Source organism: Gadus morhua, chromosome 23 (genome assembly GCF_902167405.1).
Source record: "Gadus morhua chromosome 23, gadMor3.0, whole genome shotgun sequence".
Classification (NCBI taxonomy): domain Eukaryota; kingdom Metazoa; phylum Chordata; class Actinopteri; order Gadiformes; family Gadidae; genus Gadus; species Gadus morhua.
In genome coordinates, this window is record NC_044070.1 from 25,105,870 (window position 1) to 25,124,871 (window position 19,002).

Here is a 19,002-nt window from a genome sequence, read left to right on the forward strand (position 1 = left end):
CCTAATCATACCTGGGAGGCCTAATCATAGCCCCCCTGCTCTCTGTCCCTTGGCCCAACGTGGGGCTCTCTCATAGCCCCTCTGCTCTCTGTCCCTGGGCCCAATGTGGGGCTCTGCTCAAAGCCCCCCTGCTCTCTGTCCCTGGGCCCAACGTGGGGCTCTGCTCATAGCCCCCCTACTCTCTGTCCCTGGGCCCAACGTGGGGCTCTGCTCATAGCCCCCCTGCTCTCTGTCCCTGGGCCCAACGTGGGGCTCTGCTCATAGCCCCCCTGCTCTCTGTCCCTGGGCCCAACGTGGGGCTCTGCTCAAAGCCCCTCTGCTCTCTGTCCCTGGGCCCAACGTGGGGCTCTGCTCATAGCCCCTCTGCTCTCTGTCCCTGGGCCCAACGTGGGGCTCTGCTCATAGCCCCTCTGCTCTCTGTCCCTGGGCCCAACGTGGGGCTCTCTCATAGCCCCCCTGCTCTCTGTCCCTGGGCCCAACGTGGGGCTCTGCTCATAGCCCCTCTGCTCTCTGTCCCTGGGCCCAACGTGGGGCTCTCTCATAGCCCCTCTGCTGTCTCTCCTGTCCCAGGCGCCTCCTCGGTCCTCCAGAGCCCGGACGGGAACTGGATGGCCCTGCAGAGCTCCCAGCTGTCCCGGCCGAGCCTGCTCACCAAGCGCAAGAGCCTGGTGTTCAGCGCCCTGGAGAAGGAGTCGGGCGTGGTCTCGGCCTACGACGAGATGGGCTCCGAGTCGGGCGGGGGCGACCACAACGACAACAATGACGACGACGAAGACGACGATGATGTTTGGGACGCCAACGGGGACGAGGGGGGCTGGGGTGCGGCGCTGCACCAGTTCCGCCGTAAGCTCTCCGACGAGACGCAATTCACGGCCTCCCAGCCCGACCCCGAGTGGACCTTCACCCGCCACCCCTCCCAGCCCCCGCTGGCCCCGCCCCCGCTGGCCCCGCCCCCAGCAACCTCCCCGCCGTCAGGGAGGCGGTCCGACTCCGAGACGTTGAACTCGGACCCCGAGGCGCCGGGCTGCGCCCGCCCTGGCACCAAGCAACCGTCCCCCAAGCAGCACCCCCGCCCGCTGAAGAAGAGGGGCCCGCCCACCAACCACCACCTGGGGGGCCACCAGGATGGGGGGGGCTACCTCCACCAAGAGGGGGGGGGCTACCTCCACCAGGAGGGGGGGGGCTACCAGCTGCCCCCAGAGGCGCTGGACGTGAACTTTAACCCCAAGGTGACGTAGTCGTCTCTCGTTCCTGAAGTTCAAATGATTAAGAGTGATATTTATATATATATAAATAAATATCACTCTTAATATATGTGTATATATATAAACATATATCTATAGATAAACATATATATATTTTATATTATTCTGGTAACTTCCAGTATCTGAATAATACCTGGAAGAACCCGACGATCCCTGCGTGCGCTAACGGTCGTGGTGGTAATGCTTAACTCACCCTAACCCTAACGGTGGCAATGCTTAACTAACCCTAACCCTAACGGTGGTAATGGTTAACTAACCCTAACCCTAACGTTAGTAATGGTTAGCTAACCCTAACCCTAACGGTGGTAATGGTTAACTAACCCTAACGGTGGTAATGGTTAACTAACCCTAACCCTAACGGTGGTAATGCTTAACTAACCCTAACCCTAACGGTGGTAATGGTTAACTAATCCTAACGGTGGTAATGGTTAACTAACCCTAACCCTAACGGTGGTAATGGTTAACTATCCCTAACCCTAACGGTGGTAATGGTTAACTAACCCTAACGGTGGTAATGGTTAACTAACCTGAACCCTAATGGTGGCAATGCTTAACTAACCCTAAACCTAACGGTGGTAATGGTTTACTAACCCTAACCGTGGTAATGGTTAACTAACCCTACCCCTAACGGTGGCAATACTTAACTAACCCTAAACCTAGTGGTGGTAATGGTTAACTACCCCTAACCCGAACGGTGGTAATGGTTAACTAACCCTAACCCTAATGGTGGTAATGGTTAACTAACCCTAACGGTGGTAATGGTTAACTAACACTAACCCTAACGTTAGTAATTGTTAGCTAACCCTAACTCTAATGCTGGTTATGGTTAACTAACCCTAACGGTGGTAATGATTAACTAACCCTAACGGTGGTAATGGTTAACTAACCCTAAAGGTGGTAATGGTTAACTAACCCTAACCCTGGTAATGGTTAACTAACCCTAACGGTGGTAATGGTTAACTAACCCTAACCCTAACGGTGGTAATGGTTAACTAACCCTAACCCTAACAGTGGTTATGGTTAACTAACCTTAACCCTAACAGTGGTAATGATTAACTAACCCTAACCCTAACGCTGGTAATGGTTAACTAACCCTAACGGTGGTAATGGTTGACTAACCCTAACCCTAACAGTGGTAATGGTTAGCTAACCCTAACCCTGCTAATGGTTGACTAACCCTAACCCTAGCGGGGGTAATGGTTAACTAACCCTAACCCTAATGTTAGTAATGGTTAGCTAACCCTAACCCTAACCCTGGTAATGGTTAACTAACCCTAACCCTAACGGTGGTAATGGTTGACTAACCCTAACCCTAACAGTGGTAATGGTTAGCTAACCCTAACGGTGGTAATGGTTGACTAACCCTAACGCTGGGAATGGTTAACTAACCCTAACCCTAATGCTGGTAATGGTTAACTAACCCTAACCCTAACAGTGGTAATGGTTAGCTATCCCTAACGCTGGTAATGGTTAACTAACCCTAACCCTAGCGGTGGTAATGGTTAACTAACCCTAACCCTGGTAATGGATGAACCCGTCCAGGTGATGGGAGACAGCAGCGGGGCGGAGGAGAGCGCCAGCGACTCGGTTCGAAGGTCACGCAGACGCAGGAAGAGCAAGAGAGAGTCTCCATCGGAGCAGAGCCGGCCCGGGGGGCCAGGTCACACGCCCACCGTCCACCCACTGATCCGGGTACGTACCTCTGATAACCGCTTTGTTAAACCTCCAAAAGTACTTGTATTTTCTAGTCATCTCCCAGCTCCTAAGTTTAGCAAAGATAGTTTTTTTCTTGTAAACAATCAGTTCGGCCAGACGGTGGCATCAGATCACTTTATTGATGTAGCTGAGAAACCTGCTTGTGTACTTCTTTCTTTTACACCTGTTGCATTCATTCAGATGCCTGAGATGTTAATTAAGATTCTAGTCTTTAGATTGTAAGATCTGTTAGTGGGTGGCCATTAGGCCCGGTAACCCTGGTGACTACGGCCTCCTCTGACTGGTCCTGGCTCCGCCCTTCCACGTTCCTCTGTAGGAGAACAGCGGCATCCTGCTCAGTGCCATGCTGAAGAGGAGCCTTAGCCAAGACCAGCCCGGCCCCGGGGCCCCGCCCTCACCCCTCTCCCCGCCCGGGCCCCCGGGGGCCCCCGAAGAGGGGTTCTTCAACTCTGAGGCCGCAGAGAAAGACCCGGACACGCTGGCCCCTCACCTGACCCCCGGCAGCCTGGGAGCCCGGGAGGGGGGCCCGAGGAGGCCCCAGCTGGGGCCGCAGCCGGGGCCGCAGGCGGCCCGCCGCTCACCCAACGACACGTGGGGCCCGAGCTCGTCGGAGGACGAAAGAGTCCGGCGGCCCCCCGACCGAGCGATGGACGGAGACGGCGCCGCGCCGGGAGAGCGTGAAGAAGAAGAGAGGGCGAAGCACGGGACCGCGGAGAAGAGGCGGCGACAAACGGCGAGCGACCCCACGCCGGACAGCAGCCGGACCCCGGGACCCGCCCTCGGCCCCGGCCGACGAGAGGGGCCCGCGGCGGCCCGGTCTGCGAAGGATGTGGGGGGCTCGGGGAGGGGGAAGAGGTCGGGGGAGAACGGAGGGACCAGCATCCGCTGCGTAGTGAGCGACCAACGCCGCCACCATCACGAGGACAATCGGGGGAAGACGGCGGAGAGGCGAGGGGAGCGCAGGCAGAGTCTGAGGCAGCAGAAAAGGGGTGAAAAGAAGGAGGCAGAGGGGCCGGGGCCCAGTGGGGCGAGGGGTTCGCCTGCGGTGACAGCGTGCGCCCTGGAGGGGGTGCTGTTGGGTGGAAAGGTGAGGACAAACGGAGAACGCACACGCATTTGTGTTTAGGAACCATGTCTAGATAGTTTATTTCTAATTTGTAGTCCTCGTCAGCCTTCATCAATCCTGTCTGCTTTGCTTTTGATTTGAGCTGCCTCTCTTTGCTCATGTTTTCCTGTTTTTTGTCTCTCCTTCGCTTGCTGCCATTCATCCATCTGCGCTTGGTGTTTGTGTGTGTGTGTGTCTGTCTGTCTGTCTGTCTCTCTGTCTTTCTGTGTGTGTGTGTGTGTGTGTGTGTGTGTGTGTGTGTGTGTGTGTGTGTGTGTGTGTGTGTGTGCGTGTGTGTACACGTGTACACACGCAAGGAGGGACAGCATGATTGGGAGCTGCAGCAGCGGCTTCACTCTCTCACACAGCAACAGGTGAGAACGGAAGAGTCACAAACACATTCTGCTCTACACGCACACACCAGGCTGGAGCTGGAGGCTGGAGCAGGAGGCTACAGCCGCCGGCATAAGGAAACTCATGGGGAAACCTTGTAGGCAGTAGCTGCCGGTTCAAATCCCTGTCTTCCCCTAGCCAAGCGTCAAAGTGTCCCTGAGCAAGACATACAAGGCCAGCCGCTCCAAATGGCCTGGCTGCCAGCCTTCGAGGTTGACCCTGCAGGTGGTAAATGAATGGGAGGATGTGAGGCAGGGATGGTGAAGCGCTTTGCATGGCGGGAGGACTGAAAAGACCTTTATTAATCCCCTCTAAAACCTTGTTGACATCATCGCCAGCGTCTAGCTAACCCACCGAGCGGCAGATCAATAAGGGTTAGGGTTAGGGCTAACCCTAATCCTAATCCTACCGAGCGGCAGATCAATAAGGGTTAGGGTTAGGGCTAACCCTAATCCTAATCCTACCGAGCGGCAGATCAATAAGGGTTAGGGCTAACCCTAATCCTAATCCTACTGAGCGGCAGATCAATAAGGGTTAGGGTTAGGGCTAACCCTAATCCTACCGAGCGGCAGATCAATAAGGGTTAGGGTGAGGGCTAACCCTAATCCTAATCCTACCGAGCGGCAGATCAATAAGGGTTAGGGCTAACCCTAACCCTAACCCTACCGAGCGGCAGATCAATAAGGGTTAGGGTTAGGGCTAACCCTAATCCTACCGAGCGGCAGATCAATAAGGGTTAGCCATTGTGGCGATGTCCTGGATGCGTGCTACCTGTTTGTATGAGTTGCCCTTTAGTGTCATGATGTGGGTGGCTGAATGAGCTTGAGTTACTTACGCACACACATTAGAATCGTGTGTGAATGAATAATATTGCACAATGTCTGTGTGACTCATCCACGGATTGCATCTATATTTATTACCGTTTCACCGTTTTTTATTTTATAAAACGCATACAGGGATATTAGCGCTGGTGTCTTAGTGACTGCTCGTGTTTGTTTACCTTTTCTTTTTTATTATTTTGATCAGTCACCATGGTTATTCCAAGGGAAGGACGCAAAACGTGTCCTTTTAAAGGAACACAGGATTCGGCATTGAAGTGTAGTTGTTAGCTTAATTCACACAATGTGTTCAACCAAATAAAAATCATGTTATATTTATAACCAATCCGATTTTTTAGATTGATGGTTGATCCCAATTACATCCGAGAAACAGAGATGGCGCTAGAACACAAACATTTTATTTCATTTTATTTTTATTTTAAACATTTTCAGTCCCTGACAGTGAATCGTCCATGGTTGATCCCAGCGACCACCATTAGTCCTAATACTTTCGAGGCTTGAGTTAGTATTTCATATGTTGACCATGTCCTCCTTTGTACTGGACGAGAGCGCCCCCTCTCCCCAGGCAGTAGCCATTTGTTAATCGACCAGTCACAACCTCTCAAAGTTCTTCAGTGATGTTTTCGTCTTCTTCATCCTCATACTTGATTAAAAGAAAGAAAGATGAAAGGTCTGGTTCTCTCTCTCTCTCTCGCTCTCTCTGTCTCTCTCTCTCCCTCGCTCTCTCTCCCTCGCTCTCTCGCTCTCTCGTTCTCGATGTTCCTGTTATGTGTTGAATGTCTCTCTCCCTCTACACTAATCTAACCTCATGGTCCTCTTTAATGGGGCCCATGTTAAAGTCATCGTTTCTCACACAGCCTGGATGAGAGGAATCAATTCAGAACCTTAGTGTTAGTGATCAAAGCTTCGCCATGGAACTAATGCATTATTGGATTACATTCATCTCTCTCTTCTACCTGTTATAGAAAAACATCTACATTAGCTTTGGTCTTTTGGTCTTTAAAGCCCTAACCCTAAACCTAAACCTAACCCTAAACATCTACATTAGCTTTGGTCTTTGGGACTTTAAAGCCGGGGTATGCAAGTTATTTTAAGAGGCATTGTTTGTCATTTTTGTTGAAATTCTCTTAACATACCCGACCACAAACAATCAATCAAATGCTCTGGCAAAAACAAAGAAAAGATCTGGTATCTGTCAATGTCACAGGCCTGCACTAAACCGTCTGATGATTTAAATCGGCCCAACTGGAATGATTGGATGGCTTGCCTGTCTGTTTACCTACCTGGTTACTGTTTACCTAACTGGTTACTGTTTACCCACCTACCCGGCTACCTACGCACACTCTGCCCATGCGTTCATTGCTTGTGACCGCAGTCTTCCACAAAGCTAGGCAGACCTATTGCTAAATCTAACGAGCTGGTCATGAGTTTTGGGGGAGTGGCTTTCGAGGCCTGAGGGAGGTAAATCTATCTGATTCGGTTCTCCTAATTGCTTCCAAATTGAGAAATGTTGTTGAATTTGGTGATAAACGTCTCAGTACATTTATATGTCATGTACATTTATTAAAGCAATCTTTTATATTCCTTATTCATCATCACTAGTTGACAAATCAACCTCCATTGACTGCAAAAGGAATCGTAAAAATAAACAATATGAACTTAATACAATGGGGAAAGCAATGATATTTTCCCCATAACCTTTTCTGTCTCTTGTTGTGTGTGTGTGTGCGGGCCTGCCTGCCTGTGTGTGTGTGTGTGTGTGTGTGTGTGCGCGTGCCTGTGTGTGTGTGTGTGTGTGTGTGTGTGTGTGTGCGCGTGCCTGTGCGTGTGTGTGTGTGTGTGTGGGCGTGTTTGTGTGTGTGTGTGTGTGTGTGTGTGCGCGTGCCTATGCATGTGTGTGTGTGCGTGCCCGCTTGTTGTGTGTGTGAGCAGCAGCAGTTCTCTGCGGCGTCCCTGTGCAGCATCACCACAGAGGTGCTGAAGGTCCTGAACGCCACGGAGGATCTGATCGGGGAGGCGGGCCGTGTGGACAGCTTCACCACGCCCTCCGAGTCCATGAGCGCCTCCCCCATCTCAAGCTGCTCCGACACCAGCCGCCTGGAGAACAGGCTCACCAAGATGGAGCAGAACGTAGGCATCACTAACCCTGACATGACCCTAATCCCGACCCTGACCCTAACCCTGGCCCTAGCCCTGACCCTAACCCTGACCTTGACCCTAGCCCTGACCCTAACCCTGACCCTAGCCCTGACCCTGACCCTGGCCCACACCCTAATCCTGACCCTAGCCCTGACCCTGACCCTGACCCTAACCCTGACCCTAGCCCTGACCCTATCCCTGACCCTATCCCTGACCCTAACCCTGACCCTGACCCTAACCCTGACCCTGACCCTAACCCTGACCCTGACCCTTTAACCCATAGCACATAAGTGTATAACCCCTTCTGTTAGCTTCAATTATTAAAAAGTGTGGTCACTTTATGTGTCTGTCATTATAGCTGACATTAAAGCTGTTCAATTATTAGGGTCATAGCAATGATGTATCAGTCATGAATGTGTTCAAGATGGTAATTAGACCGGATAGTGTAGTGGCTAAGAGGGTGATGATGACAGTGATTGACATCCTTGATTACTGCATATGAAATAGACTCTATGCTAATACTTTTGAGCGTGTGAGTTTGCTTTTGTGGTTTGCTTATTTTTTAGCGTAGAATTATAATTCTCCCAAAGTTTCACCACAACAAGGAATCCCATTTCCCTTTCAACATTATACTCCAACTCTACATTTGAATTGTGCCCCATTTGAATGAGCTTCTCCTCACAGTTTGACGCGTGACCGTTCCTCCACCGCAGGTGTACTTGGCTGCTAGTGCGGTGTACGGCCTGGAGGGGGCGCTGGGGGACCTGGAGGAGTGCGCTCGTAGCATTAGCAGCGGCACCACGGACACGGAGCTGGCCTTCCTGGAGGACCAGGTGGCCACCGCTGCTGCGCAGGTGCAGCAGTCCGAACTCCAGGTAGTCCAGCTGCCAGGGCCCACACACAGACACCGGGACCAGTTACTGGACAAAACCACCATTCTTTATTATTACCGCTGTGAACTCAGTCTTTTCATTTTTTTTTTTGAAAAACTAATTCCTTGTCATAAAAATCCATCATGAAATAAGTGCTATTTTATTCTGCAAGTTTAGACCCATTTTGACTTGACCTGAGGATCCATAAAAGGAACAATATATTAAATATATTATACATATATAACATATATATTATATAAGTGGAATTATTGAAAGGGTCGCCATTAAGAAACACAAATACATAAATTTCTGTTATGCATATTTTACTTCACTGACTAAAGGTCTACTTGTCAAAAGAATAAAACTATGTAGGATTCCTAATCTAATCCTACATAATCAAGGGGGGCTACTTAATCAGGCAAATCCTTCTCGTAGGCACTCGTTAGTTTGATTCTGATTGGTGCTAATTGGGTTCAACTGATGACACGAACGATGTTCTGTCGATGACGTGACGTGTTATTTCATATCGGACAGTGTTGTGTTTGCTCCAGACCATGACTAGTGTAACTGACATGTTATTTCATATCGGACGGTGTGTTTGCTCCAGACCATAACTAGTATAACTGACGGGTTGTTTCATATCGGATGGTGTTGTGCAGGGCCGTAGCACCAAATCCTGGGCCCCTATACTATAGGTACTGATGGACCCCCTGCGCCAAATTGTTGACGGGGGGGGGGGGTGTCCGGAGCGATTGTTGACGGGGGGGGGGGGGGGGGGGTTGTGCGATTGTTGACGGGGGGGGGGGGGGGAGGTAAGATAATTTTTTTTTTTTTTTTTTTTTTTTTTTTGGTCATGGGCCCCCCCTCTGCCTTGGGCCCCCCCACAACTGTCCCCTTTGTCCCCGCAGTCCGACGGCCCTGGTGTTGTGTTTGCTACAGACCATAACTAGTATGATTGACGGGTTGTTTCTCTCCAGATCTCCAACATCGAGGCCCGGATATCGGCTCTGAAGACAGCTGGCCTGAATGTTACTGCCTGTAATCGCTTCTCCAAGTATAAGCCAAAGGTATCTTTCAGTTCTGACCCTATACAGTGTTTTCGAAACACCAGTGGTAGACAATGTTGATTCTCAGAGTTTATTTTCTTACATCTTAGCTTACACAAGTACACAAGAGTACAGTTCTTAAGGCTTGGTTCCTCAACCGTGTACCTGACCTTCTGTGTAATAAGCTGCCTCTCCATATTTACTGAGCTCCATGTTTCTCCCTACAGCCTCAAACCCTGGACTCATCACGCCATCAAAGGAGGAAGCTCCCTGCGCCTCCACTGAAAGGTACAGAGCCGTCTTCAGTGGTTTGGTTACCCTAACCCTAGTTATGGAGCTCACAGGCTGCCTGGTTTACAATGCTGAAGCCAAGGTTAACTGCAGGTACTTTTAAAGAACTGTGAATATCCTTCTGTGAACCAAGCAGTTTGAATTAGTCATTGCTTTAACTAAAACATTTCTGGTTCAGAGGGCATCATTATTAATATAATTATTATCTAATTAAAATTAGTAACATTAAATTGCCTTATATTGCAAGTCTGGCTGATGTTCAGTGTTTTAATATATCCTTAACTTGAGATGCTGACAATGTCAAAATGATCAACTCTTCTTTTGAAACTGTAAAAAAAACGTTAGTTTTACTAATATAATGGGTTTTTTAACATACATTCACTTTCAAAAATCGAAAGGCTGAATTGCGTGACATATTGCTAGCCAAGAAACACTCCTAAGGCTGTGTGTATGCTGTTTGTCATGCCTATGTTCAATTTACTGGACCTTAATTAGCTGGTCATCTTAAAGTAGGTAAACAGAACATAGTGTCTGTTAATAATTTTTGTGTTTGTCTGTAAGTAAGTATTGATCACCGTTCAATGTTCCACCCCCTCTCTCACATCAGGTTTGTGTTTTTGCGTGCTTGGATGTGTGTGTGTGCTCACATTATTACCATGTATTTTAATAAATAAGTGTCTGCGTGTGTATGTGTGTGTTTGTCCTTGAGAGAAAGAGAAGACAGAGGGAATAGGAGAAGAACAGGAATAAGACTTGATATACAATTCATGCTCAAAGCCTAGTTAGCTTAATAGATGAGGACCTACTAAAAAATAGCATGGTTAACTTCATTAAGTTTGAAGCAAGTTAATGGGAGCACAAGAGAATATAAAGGGAGCCTGGCTACTTTACCTAATGATAAGGAGTCGGCCCTTATCATCTGTGCAATGAAAAGCTCTCTCTCCCTCGGAGACGGATGCACAATGGCTCTGATTCAGCTCCCAGAGAGGGAGAGGACACAGGCCAGCTCAACCTGATGACGGAGCCGCGTAATCAAAGCTCTGATTTCAGCTTAAAAGCCTCCTCTAACGGCTCTCCCACACAATGACTGGGAGGGCCGTGTGATGTTGTAATCACTAAGCATGGTCTATCTCCACACAAGTATGCACACATGCACACACATGCAAGCACGCACACACGCACATTTTAAACTGACATGCACACACACACACACACAAAAGTGCATGCATGCACACACATGCAAGCAAACATAAACAGGCACACTCATACACACACAGATACACAAACGCACACACATACACACACACACACACACACACACACACACACACACACACACACACACACACATGTGACACACTCACACACACGCATACAACCACACACACACACACACCCATGATGCACTCCCACACACAACCTTTAGTATGACGTGTTGTGTAAAAAAACTGATATAAAAGATTGAAAAAATGGTGTTGTGAAAATCTCTGATTTCAGAAAAGCTGGATCAGGAGCAGCAGGTGCTTTGGCCCTAGCAGCACCCATCGGTACAGTGGCCCACAGTGGACGGGGGCCCTCTGGAACCTCTGCCTTGATCCAGCGTCTGACTCCTCGCTCCAGGGCCCTGAAAGAGGTTTGGGGGGAGGGGGCCACAACCTGTCCAGGGCCAGCTAGTCCACCCAGTCCACTGTGCTCTCTGAAGTCATCCAGGCAGCACACCCCTTCCCCCGACCCCACAACCCCTCACTGTTTCATCAGCGTCTCCCTTGTCCCACCTAGCTAAGCACCCCCCCTTCCCCGCCACGCCCTTTGATTCAGGCTGAGGTTGTGGAGGGGGGCGTCTTTCTGACAGTGACTCTGCCTTAAACTCCACACTCTGCTGGGTGACTTTTCAAACGTGAAATTACTTGAGTTAGGGCTAACCCTAACCCTAACCCTAACCCAAACTTAGTCGAGTTAGGGCTAACCCTAACCCCAACCCAAACTTAGCTGTACAGGAGAGCAAAAAAACAGCGGCCCACAAAAACTCTCATTTTCTATCCGTGTTTCAAGTGTAAAAAATTAAGTTGTGAGGAAGAAAACAAACCCTATGTGATGGCGTACGTGATGAAGTGAAGTGAGGTCGAATTATTTTATACAGCCTTTTATTTGAATGTTTCGTCCACTTAGATGCCAGGGGCTATCAGAAGATCTATACTGAGCCATACTGTATAAAAGGCATGACTACGTCACTAAAAACGGCTCTGCTATAATTCGGAACCTACTATTATGTGTTTTTTTACGACTTTGAAGGACAGCGATACTTGCTGTTATTCTTTAACTGAAAAAACACATATTGAAATCCATTGTTGAGAGATGTCTTTACCGTCAGGGCCAACTCCTATTTAGACCTCAAACCAACCTATTACAACTGATGTGCAGCAATAAATATGGACAGCAAAGCACATATCTGGAGGATGAATAATGATATTGTGTGATGGTCCTCTTAATTGCTTTATTAAACAAAATGTAGTGGATGATACTGCCCAACACCACAGCCTTACGCGTTGAGATTTAAAACGTGCTGCACAAGTAATACACAACGAATGATTAAGAAACTGCAACCCCACGAAGACGAGAAACAACTGTGTAGAATAAGGCAGTTTTTCCATTAATGTGACTTTGGGGCTATGGTCTGAAATAAGGTCTAAAATAAGAATAATTAGTAGAGTAGAGGAGAGCTTTTTTCCCTGTGGTATTCTTTCCATGAATGTCATTTTTTTGATCCATCTTTTCCTTTTTTCCACTGTGTTTTCAGTTTGATTTTGAAACTCTGCTGCCTTTTATTTGAACGAAGGTTTTCCACCTTTTTGTTTACACCTCTGACTGTTTATGTTGAAATTCTTCCTGAAAGATTTATACATAATAGTGTCTGACGTGCTTTTTAACTAATGCCATGAAACCATGATTTTGTTACGAGCAACTTATTTTTCTACTTTTTGGAACGTTTTTATGCAGTACCAATGAACCAAGTTATTTTTAAACTTCTGGCTTTTATTCTCCTCTTAAATCCTGGATCCTGTTTTATTTTTTTATTTTTATGTCTCAGAGTGCTTTCAGTGTAATACTGCATTTACCATTCGCAAGTTTGCTCATAGTGGTAGTCCAAAATAAAAACAGTACTGGCTGCTAAAGCTTATTGATAACTGTTACCATTTCCATAAAGTATCTTCAACTATTACAAAACAACAAAAAAACATTACTGCACTCACACTGTGGCCACATTTATTAATTACATTTCAGTAAATCATATGCAATATTGTCAAATGTTTTGCTAGGTAATTGTAGTCTGGGGGATGATGCCCTATTGGATGATTTTAAATGCCCAAGATGTCGCAAACGTCTCTCTTTCTCTCTTCGAATGCCCTTTCCACCCTTAGCCGGTGGTCTGTCCCCTTTCCTTTGCAACGTATGCTCCCCAAAGGTGTCATTATGTAAAGAAAAGCATGTATCTGGTTTTAAATCGATGTACAAACTCATTAGTGAGGACACTCACAGGGGTCCAGTTACAGTATAAGTGTTCCATATTTTTATATTGTAAAGGAAAACAAATATTTTCTCTCATCTCGGAATTTGTTAATATATGTATATGTGTGAAAATATGGAAATGATATAGGAGGATATATATATGTATATATTATATACATATATATAAAAAGAATCGGCCAATCATAGTTGCCTAATCTTTCAGTGTTTGTGTGTGTGCAGGAGAGTGTACAACCGTCATAACCTCTCCGGTCAGATTTTGCACTGGAATCACAAACCAAATACTAAATGAGGGTCAGCTATAGACACTATTTTATTTACCCACGCAATCAACTCAACAACACGACCAAAAGTGTTTAAATGTGCGTCTCGGACGGGAACCTGAATGTCACTAGAGTCAAAAGCAGACATTGTTTTTCTTCCATCGTAATCCGAACTGTGCGGCTACAGAGGCTGAGGTTCACCATGCCAACCCCAGGAGGGAATACTGTCATACATGTGCCATTGTTTGTTGCAATCCAAGAAAAAATGGAATATAAAATGAATAAAATAACAAAAGGTGAAGATATGCTCTCTTCACTTTTTTTGGGGGGGTGGGGGGGGGACATTTTGTTTTCCCTTCATAAACTGTTGAAAGATGCAGTTGACGAAAACAATTGTGCGCCACAAAATATGCGCGTGATGCGTTCTAGTCTCTGCTTGTTTTTTTGAGTCAGGGGTTGGGGTTTTAAATTAAAACAAAACATGCTCCGCATGTGCAATGATAGCATAATGTTATTTAATAATCAACAGATTCAGCATTTTGTGATTACAGATTACAGTAACGTTTACGCGTTTACAGCTACAAATAAATGCTTTTCACAAACAACCAACAGGGTCGGGCGGAGACAATAAGCACACATGAATCTACAGAATGTAGATAAATAACCCAAATATATCAAACGTAAGACATGAAACATATGGAGGTGGTTTGGGGTGAAGGGTAGAAGTCCTTAGTGGGCGGGCCGTCAAGGGAGCCAATCCCGGCCCTGCTCCATGCGTGATTTCCCAGAGTCCTCCTTGTTGCGTAGCGTGTTGAGGAGGAGCTCCAGGGAGCTGAGCACGGGCTCCAGGGAGCTGAGCACGGGCTCCAGGGAGCGGCCGGCCAGCGACACCAAGCCGCTGTGCCGCTTCCCGAAGCGCCCGATGGGACGGACCCCTCGGCCCACGTACCAGAAGGGGTCTATCTCTGGACCTGCACACACACACACACACACACACACACACACACACACACACACACACACACACACACACACACACACACACACACACACACACACACACACACACACACACACCCAACCACACACACACACAGACATACACACACACACAGAAACCCACAACCACACACACACACAGACACACACACACAGAAACCCACAACCACACACACACACACACACACAAACAAACAACCACAAACACACACAGACACACACACACACAGAAACCCACAACCACACACACACACACACACACACACAGAAACAAACAACCACACACACACACACAGACACACACCAACACACACACGCACACACACACACAGAAACAAACAACCACACACGCACAGACACACACACACACACACACACACACACACACACACACACACACACACACACACACACATACACACACAGAAAAAAACACACACATACACAGAAACAAACACACACACACACACACAGAAACACACACACAGACACACGTACACACAAACAAACACAGACACACAAAAAAACAGACACACACACACACACACACACACACACAAACACAGAAACACAGACACACGCACACACACACACACACACACACACACACACATACAGAAATACACACAGACACAACACAGACAACCCCACACACACACATGTCATCACATACACACACATGGTACGAAACAGACGTGTGTTAGATTACATCTTCACTTTTCAAATAATGACTTAAAAAAAAGAAAATATGAACAACTTTTTGGTTAAGCAGTCGCATCCATATGCATGAGTGTCCTGTTCTAGGTGTAATTTGAATCAAACCAAAAAACCCAGCACATGACATCTCGTAACCGCATTTAGTAATTCAGAAACTTATCCAAAGCGACCTGCAGACAAGGCTGAGACCAATTGAGGCATCATAATCAATATTGGATTACAATGTTATGCTTATTCAATGGAGGACATTGAATGTAGCTATAGATCAATAGACGCATAACAATAAACCACTCCTGTATAGTGCACAGCCCATCAACTCGAAACACAGAGTTGGACTGTTACTGACTGTCTGCTTATCACCATCATTTCATTACGATTGTCTATTAAATGTGTTATCAGCTATCATTTAAGTTGTTTGTATGATAAGTAAATAATAGGCTACAATGTGTAATTCAAAATTGAAATAGTTTTTTGTAGATTATATGGTTACAAAAATATTATCATGTTTTAGCCAGATATGAAACAAAAGAGCAAAGATATAAATAGTAGGAATTTAATTCTCAAAATTCGCTCATTTGGATTTCAGGGATGCCACCAATTAAATGCTCTTTTGACCAAACCTGGTCATGACGAGGTAAAAACAAAGATAATCAAATGTAATAAATGGGCTAGAGTTTGCTCAATGTAGTCTTAATGAACATGCACCCAATAGAAACACACAATCTGGTTAAAACCATGCAGTATAAAAATGTAAGCTTACTTCTGTTGTCGACGTTGTGCACGATGTGGAAGTCGTGCTCAACAGTTGTGCTGTGAGCGAGGGTGACGGTGGAGGAGGCGAGGAGGAGGATGACTAGAGCCGCGGCGAGCCAGCGGTAGGACAACAGGCACAGGCGCGTCAGCAGCATCGTCTGGGTGTTTATGTGGACCACCAAGGCACTGCACGGGCTGCACATCAGAAACATACATCAAGGAATGGAGTCAAAGAAATTAGGCATTAGCACTGGGATTATTGGATACAGGTTGAATAGGAAATGTCACACTTTAATAACTCTATAATTCTACTCTATAATAATAGCTTTTTCAAAGATTGTTGAAGGATTTGTAAAACTTCCAATAACAATGATGCACAATCTACGCACCGACACAAAAAAATGAAAAAGAAAAGCTTACCTTAAACTTTGGTGAGTCGCTGAGGTGAGGTACTGAGGGTTGTGGTTGGCTATTGAAGCAGGTGTGCGCGTCGCCGACTCTTATATATTTCGAGTGTTCATAGGGTCACTGATGATGAATCACATACGTCAGTGACGCCGAAGGGAAACTAGACAAAAAGATGGATTACTACCCTCCCCCACCATCCCCCCCTACCCTTTGAAAGAAGGGAAAGGGAATTTGATGGTCTGGTTTGAAGGGTTCATGTCGTCTGGCACGTAGTCGCGCAGTTCATCAGGGAGTCAATGACACATGTGCACGACACTGAATTTTTAACTTCGGGGACACCCGAATCCCCCTCACCCACCACCACCAGCCCCGCGGGGGCGGAAACACACAAACATGTCGATGCACGGACGCGCGGACGCACACCCACACACACACACAAACACACACACACACACACACACACACACACACACACACACACACACACACACACACACACACACACAAATGCACAAAGGAGACCTTTCAGAAAGAGACCTGGGAAACTAAGGTGGGTGTTCATGAATGAAGTCATCATTAATCACTTTGATCATTAAATCTTCCACAAATAGATGCTGTGATTCAACCAAAAAATAAACGAAAGTAGAATTTTGCTAAACAAACTAACACTAGTCAGGCCTTCTCCCTATCACTTTTCATAATTATCGACAAAACTCATGACCTTTTCTCCGGAAAGGTCATGAGTTTTATTGCATCTTTCAAATAATGGAGCACAAACACACAGCTTAGATGCCGGGCTTTACTGCTCCAATAAGATGGAGCAGTATGGGGTCTGTCTAACACAGTGGTCCCCAACGTTTGACCTCAACTACATTGTCATCGAGCCCTTTCGCAGAACTCATAACGATAAATAATGTATGAATGGGTCTGCACAAATTGCGCCCCCTTGAGGCCATGGCCAGAGGGGTTCAGTGGAAAGCAAAGTCAGTGTTTACTTAGAAAGCACAAATTCAAGCTTGAGTATCCGCAATTTGGAGAACCCAGCAGGAGTCAGTACCAACCCCTCCCATTGGGCCCCGCCCTCCAAAGCCCCTCCCCCAAAACACATGAGTTGCCTGCTAGCTTTAGCAATATGTCTGATTAGCCTTGTGGAAGATTCAGCGCTGGTAGCCAGGTAGGTAGGCAGACCGACAGGTAGACCATCCTATCATTTCATGCAGGCCGAATACAATTATAAGGCTGTGTTGAAAGGCGTGCGACAAGCAGAGATACCCGATTTGTGTCAGAGCATTTCATTTATTGGTTGCGATCGGGATGTATAGAGAATATCAACAAATGTGGCAAAATTGCTTATTAAATACATTTTCTACCCAAGCTTTAATACAAAGTAACTACAATGGCAAACATATGATGGAATGCACAAAAAAACACTATATTTTTTATCATAAATTGTAACACTATATGTACTGAACAATATCGGTATTTATTTTCAATTATTAATATTATTTGTTCTACTATTAAAAATGTGTCTATTTCAGGAATAAAATCCCACCACCCGTAGTACGCCTACCCTTGTGTAGAGGTCTGTAGGTCTATAGATCTGAGCTGTATTACCATACTGACAAAACAACCAGCCAAAACTTTAGAATAACATCCCCAAATCATATATTGGAACAGGTTCCTCATAATGATCTTGCATTTTTTTAAGTACATTTTGTACATGGTTTGATTATTTTGATGTGGTTTTGTCTTTCTCTCTGTTGTTTTGCTAGTTGCTTAAAGACAGACTCATGCTTAGCATTAGGTAAAGGCGAGGGAAAAGCCGTATTGATTGAGAAAACAGTGGTGGCCGGGATGAATAATACGGAGACCTGACTGAGCTGACCTGGGACCTGAATCACTCTGCTTTATGTGCCCAGGTATGTGATGTGGCTTTTCTAACGAGTTCCCTCATAAATCAGAATCTGTGGATGGGGGAGAGGGGGGGAGAGAGAGAGAGAGAGAGGGAGAGAGAGAGAGAGAGAGAGAGAGAGAGAGAGAGAGAGAGAGAGAGAGAGAGAGAGAGAGAGAGAGAGAGAGAGAGAGAGAGAGAGAGAGAGAGAGAGAGAGAAAGAGAGAGAGAGTGAGAGAGAGGCAGAGACAGAGAGAGAGAGAGAGAGAGAGAGAGAGAGAGAGAGAGAGAGAGAGAGAGAGAGAGAGATTAAAAGAGCTGATCTGGGGGCAGTTCATTGTAGATACAATGTGTGTAGGTGTGTGCTGTGCGTGGAGACACATGCAGCTGTGTTTTAAAGAGGAATTTAGGATGTTGTTTTGTGAATGCAGTATGCCAATATGCAAGCACGGCCTATACATCTAAGATAAAAGGGGGTGTTTGTATTCGCCCTCTGTGGTAGATTAGCTGTATTAGCTGCAGGTTTAGTACTGTTAACCTCTATTTATTCATCTATTTATTCAAGTTTGATTACCTCTTTAGCCGAGGTGAGTCAATACAATGTAAAACGAAATGAAAATGTTATGTAATGCATATGATTCAATCATTTGTGTATGTTGTCCTATGCATTAGTCAGGGAATGTCAGAGACGTTGAAATGGATCATTTAAATTGTATCATTGAGGGAAAAAAAGTGAATCAAGGGTTATACTAAATCAAATATGAAGATAAGATACTGAAG

General features: G+C 46.4%; 2 protein-coding genes across 3 annotated transcripts in view; one reads left to right on the forward strand and one right to left on the reverse strand.

The window, feature by feature from the left end:
* Positions 1-13,755, forward strand: part of myripb (myosin VIIA and Rab interacting protein b) — a 114,408-nt gene extending 100,653 nt beyond the window's left edge. The window contains exons 10-18 of one of the 2 annotated variants that reach the window (XM_030349440.1): positions 571-1,229; positions 2,808-2,957; positions 3,298-4,068; positions 4,404-4,460; positions 7,251-7,448; positions 8,171-8,332; positions 9,307-9,396; positions 9,603-9,663; positions 11,164-13,755. In XM_030349440.1, the coding sequence (XP_030205300.1) occupies positions 571-1,229; positions 2,808-2,957; positions 3,298-4,068; positions 4,404-4,460; positions 7,251-7,448; positions 8,171-8,332; positions 9,307-9,396; positions 9,603-9,663; positions 11,164-11,201 (2,186 nt within the window). In that variant the 3' untranslated portion in view covers positions 11,202-13,755. The remainder of the gene's footprint in view (positions 1-570; positions 1,230-2,807; positions 2,958-3,297; positions 4,069-4,403; positions 4,461-7,250; positions 7,449-8,170; positions 8,333-9,306; positions 9,397-9,602; positions 9,664-11,163) is intronic. The other variant, XM_030349439.1, reaches the window with a different exon arrangement.
* A 69-nt stretch (positions 13,756-13,824) lies between these two features.
* Positions 13,825-16,430, reverse strand: prlh2 (prolactin releasing hormone 2). Its single transcript, XM_030349529.1, has 3 exons — positions 16,344-16,430; positions 15,931-16,118; positions 13,825-14,425 (listed from the first exon to the last, which is right to left on the reverse strand). The coding sequence occupies exons 2-3, from the start codon at positions 16,076-16,078 to the stop codon at positions 14,199-14,201; spliced, it is 375 nt and encodes a 124-aa protein (XP_030205389.1). The 5' UTR covers positions 16,079-16,118; positions 16,344-16,430; the 3' UTR covers positions 13,825-14,198.
* Positions 16,431-19,002: the final 2,572 nt, after the last annotated feature.

Bases quoted from the DNA above. Each gene is read 5' to 3' on its own strand.
- prlh2 (XM_030349529.1), bottom strand. From the start codon at position 16,078: ATGCTGCTGACGCGCCTGTGCCTGTTGTCCTACCGCTGGCTCGCCGCG. The intron at 14,426-15,930 runs GTAAGCTTACAT...GTGTGTGTGCAG, and splicing joins GCACAACGTCGACAACAGAA to GTCCAGAGATAGACCCCTTC.